General features: G+C 39.7%; 2 protein-coding genes across 4 annotated transcripts; one reads left to right on the top strand and one right to left on the bottom strand.

Moving 5' to 3' along the window:
- Positions 1 to 1516: 1516 nt before the first annotated feature.
- On the top strand, positions 1517 to 5647 carry nme6 (NME/NM23 nucleoside diphosphate kinase 6). The gene is made up of 6 exons (XM_069657496.1): positions 1517 to 1726; positions 1965 to 2060; positions 2945 to 3047; positions 3221 to 3260; positions 3772 to 3932; positions 5276 to 5647. The coding sequence occupies exons 2-6, from the start codon at positions 1968 to 1970 to the stop codon at positions 5425 to 5427; spliced, it is 549 nt and encodes a 182-aa protein (XP_069513597.1). The 5' UTR covers positions 1517 to 1726; positions 1965 to 1967; the 3' UTR covers positions 5428 to 5647.
- A 33-nt stretch (positions 5648 to 5680) lies between these two features.
- baalcb (BAALC binder of MAP3K1 and KLF4 b) lies at positions 5681 to 11409 on the bottom strand. Of its 3 annotated transcripts, none has more exons than XM_069657491.1 (5): positions 11290 to 11409; positions 10542 to 10627; positions 9894 to 10114; positions 7980 to 8179; positions 5681 to 6482 (listed from the first exon to the last, which is right to left on the bottom strand). In XM_069657491.1, the coding sequence occupies exons 3-5, from the start codon at positions 10072 to 10074 to the stop codon at positions 6318 to 6320; spliced, it is 546 nt and encodes a 181-aa protein (XP_069513592.1). In that variant the 5' UTR covers positions 10075 to 10114; positions 10542 to 10627; positions 11290 to 11409; the 3' UTR covers positions 5681 to 6317. The 3 variants fall into 3 exon arrangements, with proteins under 3 accessions (XP_069513592.1, XP_069513594.1, XP_069513593.1); XM_069657493.1 differs by having other exon boundaries at positions 9894 to 10111; XM_069657492.1 differs by lacking the exon at positions 11290 to 11409 and having other exon boundaries at positions 10486 to 10562.
- Positions 11410 to 12188: the final 779 nt, after the last annotated feature.

Genomic DNA, 12188 nt, shown 5'->3' with positions numbered 1-12188 from the left:
ACCCTGAATACTCTGTGTTGATGAGTCTGGACACTTTATATGGTGACACATAATGTATGCCATAATAGGCCTGATTTTATCTTGCTATGCAGTGTTCTTCTGATGATCTTCATCCGTCTGTTGCACATCCTCTGTCTGCTTGGGATTGGTACTGTGTCTAATACGGTACTTGTTCTTTATGTGATGATTTCCATTTTATGTTGTTTGATACTTCTACTATACATCAAGCATTGTGTATTTACTGTAGGTACATGTGTTTTTATGCTATATCTTTAAAAAAACAAAACAAGCTGTATTCATCCCCTCACCCACCCAACACCTCCTCTGTCCTCTCCATCCCCCTCATGGGTGCTAACAGCTGTGGTGTCACCCCAAGTCACATGACATGGGCAGGTGGGAGAAACCTATGTAGGACATCCATCCCCCCTTTCTTCCCTTCTATTCTCTCTCTGAATGTCAAACCCCACACACCCGGACGCACACACACATATACACGGCCATACATACACACACAACCTCCTCATTTGAAGGGTGTGGCCATTTTGCACTGCAGGAATGTGCTCCGTGTTTGTAACTCATACTGTACGTCTGATCTCCCACATTGATGAAATTCCTCAGACAAAAATCTCCCTCGATCTGGTTCCTGCTTGTAGCTGTCGTGTCAACCACCAGAGAGCATCTATTCATTAGTGGTCCAACCGTAATGTAACCCTTACAGCTCGATAAAGATTGAACAGTGATCTGTTTTGGTGAGACATTTAGAAATGACACCCTGTCTGCTTCTTAAAGGTACGACTATAAAGCTGTAGGGAATTTCTCATTGAGACCATTTGGAAGCTTTGTGATTATTTTATTTTGTATATGAAAATAAATCCATTCCAGTGATGTCATATAGTTAAAGAAAGGCTGTTTTATTTGAAGAAAGGGGCAGATGTGAAGAATTATTTAAACATTTGTAGAAGTTTAAATGGATTAAATGTTTATTTCTACCTGCAAATACAAACCCACTGTGTTTCCATAGTTAAATACTATGTGAAAAGTTAGCTTTTATTTGATCTCTATCTTAAACTTTAAAATGGTTGAGGAACAAACACATGCAGCATCCTGTTTAGGATTGATGGAATTCTCACTAAGTTATTCAATTATTTAACAGGAGTAATGAAACTTAAAGAACATCCGTGGGGTTTTTTTGTTTATGATACAATATAAACACATTGTAAGTGTGTATACCTTGTTAGCCACCAAAATATATAACACAATCGTTGTAAAAATAAATAAATAAATAAAGTTTTACAGAAACAGTTTCCTCCAATCTCAGCTCAAACCCTGAATTCAAGTTAAAATTTAACCTGGTTGTCAGACAGCCAAGTCTTCTAACTTTTAAGCAATTATTTACAAATATTAACTGGACTGTAATATACAGTAATAGTTGTTCGGAATTTTCATTTTGGTGCCTCTCTCGTGGAACATCATGTGCTGGTTCAGTTCCTGGGGACAGTATTCACGGACGGACCGACCGGTGTGTGCGAGGAGTCATTTAGCGAATATTCGCACATAAATGTCAATTTAATGTCATAATTATAGCATGAAATTACCTGAACCAATTTAAAATAAACGTGTACTTGCAGACACGGATTTGAGTGTTAAAGTAACGGATTTATAATTTCAAATGGCGGCGCTCTCCTCTTCAAACTGACCATTATTTAGGAAACCAATCACAGCAGAGGTTGGTATCTGTTGCAAACTTAACATGTTCGGGTCATGTAACATGTCTTAAACTTAAAAGATATTTTAATGTTGTTTACGATGCATTTACCTGGTTGTATAAGGTTTCATGAGGTACTCTGCTAGCTACTCGTGTAAATCGACCGTTAGTTAGCTAAGTTAGTTAGCTATTTCCGTAGTAAACTGCACTGTATAAATGCTACCTGTGTGTTATCCCATGAATTCTGTCCTTCCTTTAGATAATGTTGCTCACAGCTCGCCGTCTGTCCAAAGTGCTGCAGCTCACCCTGGCGGTCATCAAACCAGATGCTGTAGCTCATCCAGTCATGTTAGAGGTAAACCACCTCACTGCCTGTTTGCGTCCTCACCCAGCTAAACATCTGATTTATATATAAGCAGTTCCGTTTTTGATCGTAAGTAAAGAAGAATAAACATATGAGGTTGCCCATTTATATTGTAGACATGTAAAACACAAAACAATTCTATATATTCATCTTGTATTTGCTTCCCCAATTGTAATACGTTAATGAAGTAGGCAAACATAATCAACAATTTTCTTTCAATAAAAATGGACCAAACATAAGAAAAACATAAACAACCACAGAAAAAACAGTAAATATCATTAACTCATACTGTTAAATAATTTTTCATCAAAATGAATTTTCTCTATCTGAATTTGAACGCTTTTCCAGAAAAATACATTTATTTCATTTAACACCAAGTGCCTTTTTCTTTCATATGTTGATGATTTTGGCTCACTGTAATATACACATATAATAATAAAACGAGTGGCCTGTTCACATGGCTTAAGCCTGCTATACTCTAACTTTAATCCAAACAGAAAAGAAGCTCCGTTAGCTGCCATGATGGATGTACAAGCCTTCAGGCATCAAAGTCATGAAAGCTGTGTCAGTCGTAAAATATTCCATTAGTCAAAGGTCCCATTTCAAAGGCGCATAAATCGGACCAGTTTACGCCTGTTTCCATCTCAATAAAGAGGATAAGAATGACCTTTTGTTTCAAAGTATCCCTCTGGCAGGTCTCATACTGGAAGAAAATATAATATTGAGATGCCTTCCCCTTTTCCTGCTAGCTTTTTGAAAGAAAGCCTTAAGTGCCCTGTATTTATTTGATCCAAACATATTTGGACATAGTTTATTGATTATTATCTGCTACAGTTTAGCACAACAAGCTATACTATATAATTTTTTTCTTTTAGGCTCTTCACCAGAGAATCCTGGACAACAACTTTGTGATTGTTCGATGCAAAGATCTCGTGTGGAGGAGACAGGACTCTGAGAGGTTTTACGCTGAGCACTCAGGTGGGGACAAAACAAAGTTGTGCTTATAGTGACTCTGTTTGACTATAAAGGGAGCCAGCCAGATTTGACAGAGTCATTCCTCCCTGTATTATATAACCACACTTTAAAGGGGAGGGAACAGCCTCTTGTCATCAGTTTAATAGTTGTTTGCCTTGCTTTTGTTTTGCTTTTAGGACGATTCTTCTACCAAAGACTTGTTGAGTTCATGTCAAGGTAAGCCAGAGGATGGTGTTGAAAGTATAACTGCTGCTTTGAATCATTTGATTCAAAGCTGTTTTCTGTCTGATGTACTTAAAATGATGTAACACAGCAGCTTCCATACAGCACATGACCCACCTGCCTGACCCAGAAAAGCACATCTGTTGACGGTGCTCCAATTTCCTGCTCTGAAAGTCACAAAAGAATAATTTTCTGATCCGTCACATCAGGAGTCTGAGTCATCAGCAGCCTCCATGCTTAGCACAGCACCCCTGGAGCTATAGTCAATGTATCCTGCTCACAATAGCTCCATGTGAGCTCAGAAGATTGCAAAAGGTGCTCGTATTCTTGTCATTTTTCTCTCCGTACATCAGTGAATGGGCCATCTTTCTCTGGATGCAGTCAGTGTTAGAAAGAATCCAATCTGGAAATGTTTGCAGCAGCCACACACATATTATCTTACTTGCATAATATTTAACTGTTTAATCGATGACAACTCAAACTGCTGTTAAATCTTTTGCCTCAGTGGTCCCATGCGGGCATACGTTTTAGCCAGAGAGGACGGCATACGTCACTGGAGAGAGCTGATGGGACCGACCAAAGTGTTCAGAGCCAGATTCACCTCGCCCGCCTCCATCAGAGCTCAGTTTGGACTCACAGATACACGAAACACCACTCACGGCTCAGGTGGGAAGCGTGTTCAGTGTCATGTTTTATTTATGTCAGCTTCCTCAGGGCTTTATACGTAGGTCAACAGGTTAACAACACGTCTTAAACCTAGGACAGCATTATCACATGCACTGTGAAATCACATACGGCTTTAGCATACTTTTACAATATGTGATTATAGAGAAGAAAAAACAGCATCAGCAAAAGATTATTCTGTAGAATTGTTACATTCAACATTATTTGAAAAAATTACTTTTTGATTGATTTTTTTTTTTTACACCATAGTTCATTGTAACACTTTCCTCTTTAACAATAATCTATGGTTCTGTGGTACAGTGGTAGAGTCAGTCGTCTGTCAATCGGGAAGTTGGTGGTTCCTTGGGCAGGACACTTAACCTCAAATTACTCCAGTGGCACAGCCAACGATGTGTGAATGGGATTAGTATTGATTGACAGTCGGGCACTTTACGCAGCAGCCTCCGCCATCACCGTGTGAACGAGTGTTTGAAAGGGTGAACGTAACATGTCGTGTAAAAGCAGCTTTGAGTGGTCGCAAGACTAGAATAGAAAAGTCCATTTACTTTATGTTTAAATGAAGTTAAAACTTGGACTCAATCATTTATTTTCTATATATTAAACTAGAAAATGTTGATTGTTTAAAGACCCACAGAAATGATAGGAGAGACAAATCTCAGGCGTCTCACTGTTCAAATGTAAATAATCATACAAGTCAAATCTGATTATATTAAGAGGGCATTTACAGATCACTAAAGCTGTGTCCCATCCATTCCCCGTATATGTTAGTGCACTATATTTTCTCCTTAGCTTTATTTATTTATCTGTTTAATTATTTATTGCATTTTAACTTTTAAGTCTGGCCTTTAAATGAGTTTTTTATTAAATTATTGCCTTCCTAGATGTATGTTTTTAGTCTGTGGGTATTTACCAAGTTAGCCTTTTAATTTAATTCTCATTCAGTCTCTGATGTTTCCTCAACAGGAACTGAATATAGCGCATTCTCAGTTACTGTTTTATTTGCTTTTGTTAGTGTGAGTGAGTGTGAAATTGATGCTTTTCATAGTCCCCTAAAATATCTCAAGAGTGGAATGCGCAAAGAAGTGTCCATGGCATATGCAAAACTTTCTGCACGCAGCAGCTCGGTGCAGTTTGTGTGACTAAACGCCTGTTTGATGCAGCAAAGTGCTGATGATTCATAAGTGTCTGAAATGTTTTCTGATGACTGTAGAGTACACTCTGACTACTGAGCGTATATTGTGCTGTTCATTGTCCATTTAAGCTTTAAGATGTATGCTTTGTGTACTGACGAGCGAGTTCAACTTTGAATCTGTTGTTCTCTCTAGATTCTCTTGAGTCTGCACAAAGAGAAATCAGTTTCTTCTTCCCAGACTTCTGCACCGAGGAGTGGATGGAGAAGGAGGAGCCGTCGTTCAGATCAGGACAAATACATTACGACCACCAAAAACAGATCCACACACTTCCCGCACAGAGCTGACCCCAGAACGGCTGCTTCTCTCCACTCTGCAATTGTTCATCAAATGCAAGCAGCCAGAGAAGATGCTGCAATGCTACACGTGATGGACACTGTGCAACGATCCCAAAAAGTGCATGTTGTGATGTGTTTAATTTGTCATCAGTGTTCCTGAAAGTGCCAACGTGTTTATTCCCCATTTATGTCTTTAAACAGAAACAACTTTCATAAAGTAAATAAATAAAGGGCCACACATTTTTGTCTCATTTATTGTCTTTAAAAAACACAAATGACGAGATAAGAAAATGTAACACTGTTTTGTACAAAACGACACGATGACGTAAGACAACATTTCTCACATTGTCGGCACAGACTCCTCCAGGCGTCACTGTAAGTAGTGCAATCATCACAATCAGTTTCCGTTTCCTGAGCCGTACAGATTGTAGCACAGCACGTGTGCATCCCTGTTAAATGACTAAACTATGATATTTATGTTTATCTTGGGAATATTTCATGTGAAGTACTAGTATACACATATTTATCCTGAACACTTCTTTAAACTGGGGTTTCAGTTTATTTAAGGATTTTGAAATGTGCCAAATTATCCTTTCAATCATCCTGCTGTGCTCTACCCTGAAGTCTTTATTGATTTTTGGTCTGATCTGTAAAATGTTTTGTAATTCCTCTGATCAACAGTTTTACTTGTTGCTGTTTTCAGTGTGGCAGCGTACTGTAAAACATTGTAACAGGCACCATAGAAATACATTATACAGTGTTAAATACATTACAGCCTAGTTCGACTTTTTTTTCTAAGAAAATGAGCCAAAAGTTTTTCACAACAAGAGCTCACCATCACGCCACTTATTTCACAGTTATCTCCATTTTTCTTTGGCTTCTCTCAGTCTCTATTCCCCTCAGGTGTTCTGTGTGGTCACCTGTTTGAGGGCCTCCACGGGCTTCATGACCTCGTAGGTGGTGAGCGACTTCTTCACCTTCCCGTTCTTGTCCACCTGATGGATGCTCTGCGTCACCGTGATGGTCACCTGCTTGGTCGACATCCGATTGTCCTGCCACTTTGTCTGAGGATGATAAATAAAGGAAGCGTAATGAAACTTCAAAACAAACTGTGAACACAGACTGTGTATGAGAAGTGGGTGTAGCTTCTGGGTTTCAAAATTAAAGCTAATATGGAAGAGATTTAAACCTGCTTTCTTTTTACTGGCCAGCAGGGGGCGACTGCACTGGTTGCAAAAAGAAGGTCTGCTTATATGGAGACAGATATAAAAATGACCCTACTCTCAGTGGATTTATTACCTCAGTGAACATTCCCCTAATGAGTTTGTGGTCTCAATATCTAGTTTGAAGTCTTCAATACAGCATGATGTTCATTTTGTAACTTATGGTCCAATTTAGAGTGAAATCATTGATTAAGCAGGGTATGCTTTAGGGCAGGGGTTCTCAACTGGTCTAGCCTCTGGACCCACCACCACCTCCTTAATGACAAATCGCGACCCAAATTTATTTAATTAAAATGTGTGCAGTTTGGACCTGAGATCGAACGTAACATCACAGTATGTCAACATCACCAAACAAAACAGTATAATAGTTAGCCAAAATTACAGTCGTGCATAAGAACATATTCCCTCTACAAATCATTCAGTTAACAGCGTTTTTTTCAACAGAAATAAACTCAAAAAGTGCAACATCAATGCAACTACTCATCAAGAATATAACTGTAGCTAGGATTACCCAATCAGTGGATACGTGTAGTGTGAATAAACTGCACCACTACTGCACGCACGTCAGGATACCCATGTTCTTCGAAATAAAAGACTTTTGGCCACAACTTTTTTTTTTCAGGCACACATCCGTGACCCGCTGAAAACAGCTCCGCGACCGACTTTTGGGTCCCAACCCACCAGTTGAGAACCAGGGCTTTATAGGCTATGGCTACCTGTGATTGATAAGTCTCTACAACAGCAACCTATCTAGCAGGTAAGCCATTTGATTCACCCTCTCGTCCAAATACGGCTACTTCCTGTTCAATAAAACTCAGATGACAGCAGCTAAAATGCCAAACTTGAGACTTTAAAATGTTCGTCCACAAACCAATGTGTGACGTCGACTTCTTGTGTGTGTCTATGGTTGTGAAGTTTGTTTAGATGGCAGATTGTGCCATGAATCTAGGAGCATTTGAGCTATGTGATGATATTTCCCTGTAAATATATAAAAATAAATCCTGTGAGATACACGAAGCTCAAGATGATGTGCTTTACATTTCCTGTCCAAACCAAAGATATTCAGTTTGCTATCATGTATTACAACTTGATACTCACATCTGAGAAGATTAAGCCGTCAAATGTTGACTGAAATAACTAATAATGACCTGACATGATTGAATATGATAAACTATTTAATCATTAAAACAACTCTTTTGGACTCTACCTGTAAAATATGAGGGGGACATAGAATTAAAAAACAGTTAACTCATTACTTTTACTTAATAAATCATTGGAAAATAAGAGATAAGAGGTGCTTTGAAGTTCTTAACTGACTGTCAGAATGAAATGTCTTACAATCTCCTCAGTGTGTAGGACACTTCTGCGCTGCACTGTGGTGCCTGATGACGGGGACGTCGCCTCCTTCGGTGGAGAGCCCAGTATAGCAGGGGGGCTGCTGGGCTTCACGTCGTTCAGACTGGCTTCAGACAGGGCCGAACACACCTTCAGGTACGCCTGAGCAGGAAGAGGGAGGCTGTCCTCGAAGAAATCCGGAACTGGAACAAACAAAACACGAAGAAACTTAAACTATCCGCCTCTTAGAATAAACCACAGAACAAGTATTATCTAAAATCCCACAGGTGTGTGCATCCTCCACATGTGCTTCCTGTTCATTCATGTGAGACATGAATGCAGCGGGTTGTGTTCTCGCTGAATGTAACCTTCTGACCCTCGAACAAATCAAAGCGCCCGGCAGCGTGAGCATCACAGATCATGGATTTCAAATACATATTATGACCCATGTGACCAAACGTGCTCTCAGTGCACACAGCTGCAATTTGTGCATATGTATGTTACATATACAGCCTGTATGTCTGCTTATAGCCAACAGTGTGGTTTGAAAAGGAAGTAAAAAAGGATATTTGAAGGAACCGGATATTTAGCGGTACTTTTCACATGTGGACAATATTATATGAGGTTAATATAGAGCATATATTTTTGGCTTAGGGAATCAGCAGTCTGTTTACATGTGCATTAAGCTTTAATGTCCTTCCATGACTTCTCTAGTGTGGTCTAGTCTCGAGTGTTTTTCTTTCAATATCGGCAAAAGAAAAGCTGCACTCCAGCCGTGCCAATATACATATTATTACGCTATTTATAAATTGCATAGTATAGAAGTGGGTCATTCGTAAATCAAGCAGCATTAGTCACAGGTCAGAGCGTGCAGAAAGCTTACAGGTGCATTACTTCCACCACTGAGCTAATGTGAGAGCAGAGTGAGAAGTGGAGTGTGATGATTACTAAGAAAACCTGACCCTGAAGCAGGATTGAGTGTGCGTTACGCAGGATGTTTTACAGAAAGAGATGTGAGAACGTGTTGTGTTGATAGAATAAATGTTACATTATTCCCTGTTGCTGTTTGTGATTGAGGCTTTGTGGTTGCCGGCTGTTGATTGAATCGAGCTGAGTGGCAGCTTCACCAAATCTGTCTTCACAATCACACCCAGGCTCCTCCTCGGCCCGCGTGCTCTAATAGCTCTATCTGTTGCCATGAGACGGGTCCTGTGTGAGCACTGCGGCGTTTGATGTAGCCTTGATGTGATTATCCCCATTTACTGATTCATCTCCTCCCGGCTTCAAAGAAAAAAACAACCAGAATTCAAAGCTAGAAACAAACAAGCAAAGAACAACAGTTAGATGCTTGTGTTTCTGAGCTGGATGAGGTGACTACCTGCACACTTACAGGAACAAAGGGTTTTAAAGCATCCTCATTTCACACAGCATGAGGGCCGTCATCTACATTTCATGTTTCCGAGAGCATAATCTACTTTTCTCTGAATGAAATGTGCAGAATCTCTAATAAACGTTATTGATTGTGTTAAAATCACACACATACAGTACATGTGTCGCACACTTCATTTTGATGTTAAAGAAAGGACCAGTTATTGCTAATGCAGTCAAATTACTGACTATGACTCAAAGTCTGAACTCTCCTAGTCTAGTGTGAACAAAAGACTTATACTTATAATGTAGCAATTAGAAGTAATGGATGTACATTTGTTGCCTTAGACATATAAATTAAATGTATGCATAAGACACAAGAGATAGAAGCAAACATATGGTATAATAATTGCATACCTGTCCTGATTAAGTAATACTTTATACAGCCATAAATGCTATATTCGTTTTTCCAGTGCTTAAATTACTATCTGTCTGTCTGTTCCTGTTAGGAGGTCAGTGAAGTATTCATTCATCCTTGGTTCTTCTTACCGGGGCTGATGGTTTTCTCAGAAGTGAAGCCGGCCTCGGAGCTCTCAGACGGGATGCTCTGGATGGACGACAGCGGGATGTCGGTGTCCGTGCTGGTCAGCCACGTGGACTCGGTCTCTTTGGTCCAGCTCTCCAGGTATCGAGGCTCCAGAGCGTCGGTCCTGCTGCCGCCACAGCCCATAGCTCGGCCTCAGGACGCCGTCACTTCCTGCTGGACTCTTCTTTAGAGAGGAGAAGGAAAACCAGAGACAGGTTTACGGATTTCAATGTAATTATATGAAACTGTTTTTTTTACATTGCAGCAGAGAGATTGCTGTGTATTTGGCAAATATCTATCGTGATAATTACATAAAACCGACTAATAAATGCTATGAATAAATAACCTATCAGTATGTTATCCTTCATAGTGACATTACTCGTGTTTTGGCAACATTGATTTAACCATCGATACTCCTTTGTTTTATTCTTATCTATCATTCCTGTTCTTGCTTATTGGTGCATGTTTGTTTGTAACTCATACAGTGTTATATATTGTTTTCATTTCATTTGCTGTTATGAGAAGAATCTGAGTGTCCTCATAAGATCCAATTACTTCTGTCCTTCAAGTTCATCATTCTGTACGTGTTGTTTACATCTCTCCATGAGCACCTGAAGGCAGCATCTTCTGATAGTCAATCAGGTCAAGGAGCCCTTGTGACACAGGGGCAGTTCAATCCTGACAACCACCTGCTCACCTGTAAGAAAAAACAGAGTGAAGTACATCCTTCTATGTTCTTATATCAGGAAATTCATGTGACAGACTCCTGCTTACCACAATAAAAGCTTTTTTAGTCAGTAAGTGATGAGTAATTGGTGCTTTAGTGCTAATTGTCCTTCCTGTGCACTGTAGGACGTATTGTTCGGCTGTGATTTGTCCTTCTTTTACCATAAATGGTTTTCTTGTGTGGAAGCAGGTCTGTCTGTCTCTCAGTCTATCAGTTAACTATTCAATCAATCAATCAATCAATCTATCTATCTATTGAAAATCAACATTTCTTGAAGAACAATTACAGTAATAACTAATCTGTAGCTTTATGTTAATATCAGGCCTCCTGTAGATCAATATGTCGCCTGTTTTACTCATTTATTGTTATTTTGACTCAACGTCAGTGCCAGTACACAGTCCTTCTGTAGCCTGTAGGATACAAACGATGCTAAAAAGCCAGTAAATGGTCACTAATTCGTCTTTTGAGCTCTCGCGACGCTGTCTTCGCGACAGGCCGAGAAGCAAACAGCAAATATAGAGTTACATTTATCAAAATAAAAGCCCTGTGAGATAAATGACAGACACGCGAACGACGCTAATGCAGAAAAACAAAACCAAACACAGCTCGCTAAATGATGATGAAATGCTCACTGATGATGGAGGGTCCGTGTTTTGGTCTCGCGCCGATGCTCCTCCGCGTCGTCTGCTGTCTGACAGACCTGTAACATGTTGTCAATAATGAAACTCCCCCGATTGCTGACAGGCTGAGCGTCCTTCCGGTGCTTCATTCATCCTCATCCATCCCTGCGTGAATCCACCTTAGTCCAGCCTCTTCTCAGTAAGCTCAGGAGCTGTTGTGTGTGCGCAAATGTATTATCGGATCGGAACATTCGTTGTTGCCAGGGAAACAAAAGAAAGTGTCTACACTTATGCTTTGTTGTCACATGGATTTTCTGCTTTAAACCAATAATTAAATTAATTTAATTTTTAGTCTCATCCGTTTTAAGCAATCATTGATGTATAGAAACACACAGGCTATACAGGTTCGACCTCTTGCTTTAAGGGCTTGAAAATACGGCAACATTTCTTTTAGTGAGTAATAATTGCTCACTACTCTCTCAGGATTTTAGCTGATCAGTTGTCCAGTGTGACTCTAAGAGATGTAAAGTGTTATTGTGGCACAACACTGGAAAGCTGTGAACTGATCTACTCCGCCCACAAGGGGGCAGTCACAGCCTGCTCCTGTACTAACAGAACTTCGCTGGTGAATGTCAGAATGTTATTCAAATTCTTATATTAGCATGTTAATCAGCAGAGTTAATGTAGTAAATAGCCTATTTGTACTCTTTTGGTTGGGGTTTCCTTATATCACTGCAAAACCTTCAACCTACCACAAACTATCATTTGTAACTGTGCTGGATGCAAGATCCTATACGAAAATACAAACACATTTTATAGTCTAATATGTCCACACAACTTCATCAGAGCAGGTACATCTATACATTTGTAACGTGATAGGGTTTGTGCTCTTTAATCCAGTATTTTTTATG

This window comes from Semicossyphus pulcher, unplaced genomic scaffold, assembly GCF_022749685.1.
Source record: "Semicossyphus pulcher isolate SPU_LCO1_2020_fin unplaced genomic scaffold, fSemPul1.0.p SCAF_11, whole genome shotgun sequence".
NCBI lineage: Eukaryota > Metazoa > Chordata > Actinopteri > Labriformes > Labridae > Semicossyphus > Semicossyphus pulcher.
The sequence above is the reverse complement of the archived record's forward strand: the minus strand, read 5'-3'. Positions and strand labels throughout refer to the sequence as shown.